General features: G+C 63.2%; 1 protein-coding gene across 1 annotated transcript in view; it reads left to right on the top strand.

Annotated features, from left to right (window-relative positions):
- The window catches only part of CRYBA2 (crystallin, beta A2), a 4,840-nt gene extending 3,921 nt beyond the window's left edge, over positions 1 to 919 (top strand). The window contains exon 4 of the mRNA XM_009324849.1: positions 675 to 919. Coding sequence (XP_009323124.1) covers positions 675 to 831 — 157 coding nt within the window. The 3' untranslated portion in view covers positions 832 to 919. The remainder of the gene's footprint in view (positions 1 to 674) is intronic.
- Positions 920 to 1,450: the final 531 nt, after the last annotated feature.

Here is a 1,450-nt window from a genome sequence, read left to right as displayed (position 1 = left end):
CTCAGCGGCCTGCCTTGCCCTGAAATCCTCCTGCAGCCTTGGGGAGCGTGAGGATGCTGAGGGCAGGAGCCCATGTGGGTGCAGAGGATGTGGCCACTGTCACCCTCACCAGCAGCTGTGCATTGGGACCACAGGGGCGTGAGAGCAGCATCCTCTGGGCAGCCCTGGGGTGTCCCGGTGAGGGGGTGCCAGGCTGCAGGACATCCCCATGCCTTGCACCAAAGCTGGGCATGGTCCCAGGCCTCCCACGGTGCCTTGGTGCGTGTCCTCCTGATGCCACATCCTCTATCCCTGCACAAGCCACCCCATCCACACTGACCCCCAGCTCTCTCCCTCCGCAGAACCACAACGACAGCAAAGTCATCCTCTATGAGGCAGAGAACTTCCAGGGGCACAAGTTTGAGCTGAGTGACGACTACCCCTCGCTGCAGGCCATGGGCTGGGGCAACAAGGAGGTGGCATCCATCAAAGTGAACGCTGGAGCGTGAGTCCCGCTGGCGGGGAGGGGGGTGGTGGGGGCTGAGAGCAGGGGGTCAGCGAGCACCTCACTCCTGCATAGCCCCAGGGATGGGGAAAGGAGATCCCAAAAAGGAGGGGTGCCTGCCTGCCCCCCTTCCTTTGAAAATCCAAGCCATGGGGTGTTTTCTGTCCCTGCTCTCCCAGGGCAAGCAGAGGGATGGGATGGGATGGGATGGGATGGGATGGGATGGGATGGGATACCAGTACGTGCTGGAGCGGGACAGACAGAACGGCGAGTTCAAGAAGTACAACGAATACAGCAGCAAGGCCCACACCAACCAGATTCAATCCATCCGCCGCGTCCAGCACTGAGCAGGGGCAGGGCCGCGTGCCCCGCAGCCTCCGGGCTGCTGTGCAATAGACCTCTATCCAGTAGCAAATAAAGGCATTTGTCAAAAAAGGGTGCTCCTGCCTCTGCCCTGCTCCTCAGGGGGCTGCCAGACCCAGAGGACCCCCTGTGGGGTGGGAGACAGGGTGCCTGCCCCAGCCCTGCTGCCCCCCAGCACTCAGCAGTTGGAAGGGGTTTCTCATTCCCCAGGCAGTTTTGGACCCGTGGCCACCTCCACCCTGGGCTGAGCTCTCCGCACCCCACCTCTGGCCCGTGCACAGCGACCAGAAGGAATGCAGAACGGTTTCCACCCCTGTGGTGCTCTGGCTGGGGAAATGGGAACTTATTGGGAACTTGCTGGCCTTACTGGAGCTGGGAGGGGGCATCCAGGGGGTTTGTGCCCTGGGTCCTCCTCCCAGGCTCAGCGCCAGGGAAGGTGATTGCTACAAAGCCCGTGAACATGAGGCCCCTCTCTCTGCACCCCGGTTTGGAAGAGAGAGGGGGGTCCCTGCCCGCTGTGGGCCTGGGGAGGAGGAGCAGCGTTGGGGTCACCTCGGGGGGGGGGGGCGGACACTTGCCCCACATGGCGGGGCCACAGCCGGG

Source organism: Pygoscelis adeliae, unplaced genomic scaffold (genome assembly GCF_000699105.1).
Source record: "Pygoscelis adeliae isolate BGI_AS28 unplaced genomic scaffold, ASM69910v1 Scaffold346, whole genome shotgun sequence".
Lineage (NCBI taxonomy): Eukaryota > Metazoa > Chordata > Aves > Sphenisciformes > Spheniscidae > Pygoscelis > Pygoscelis adeliae.
The sequence above is the reverse complement of the archived record's forward strand: the minus strand, read 5'-3'. Positions and strand labels throughout refer to the sequence as shown.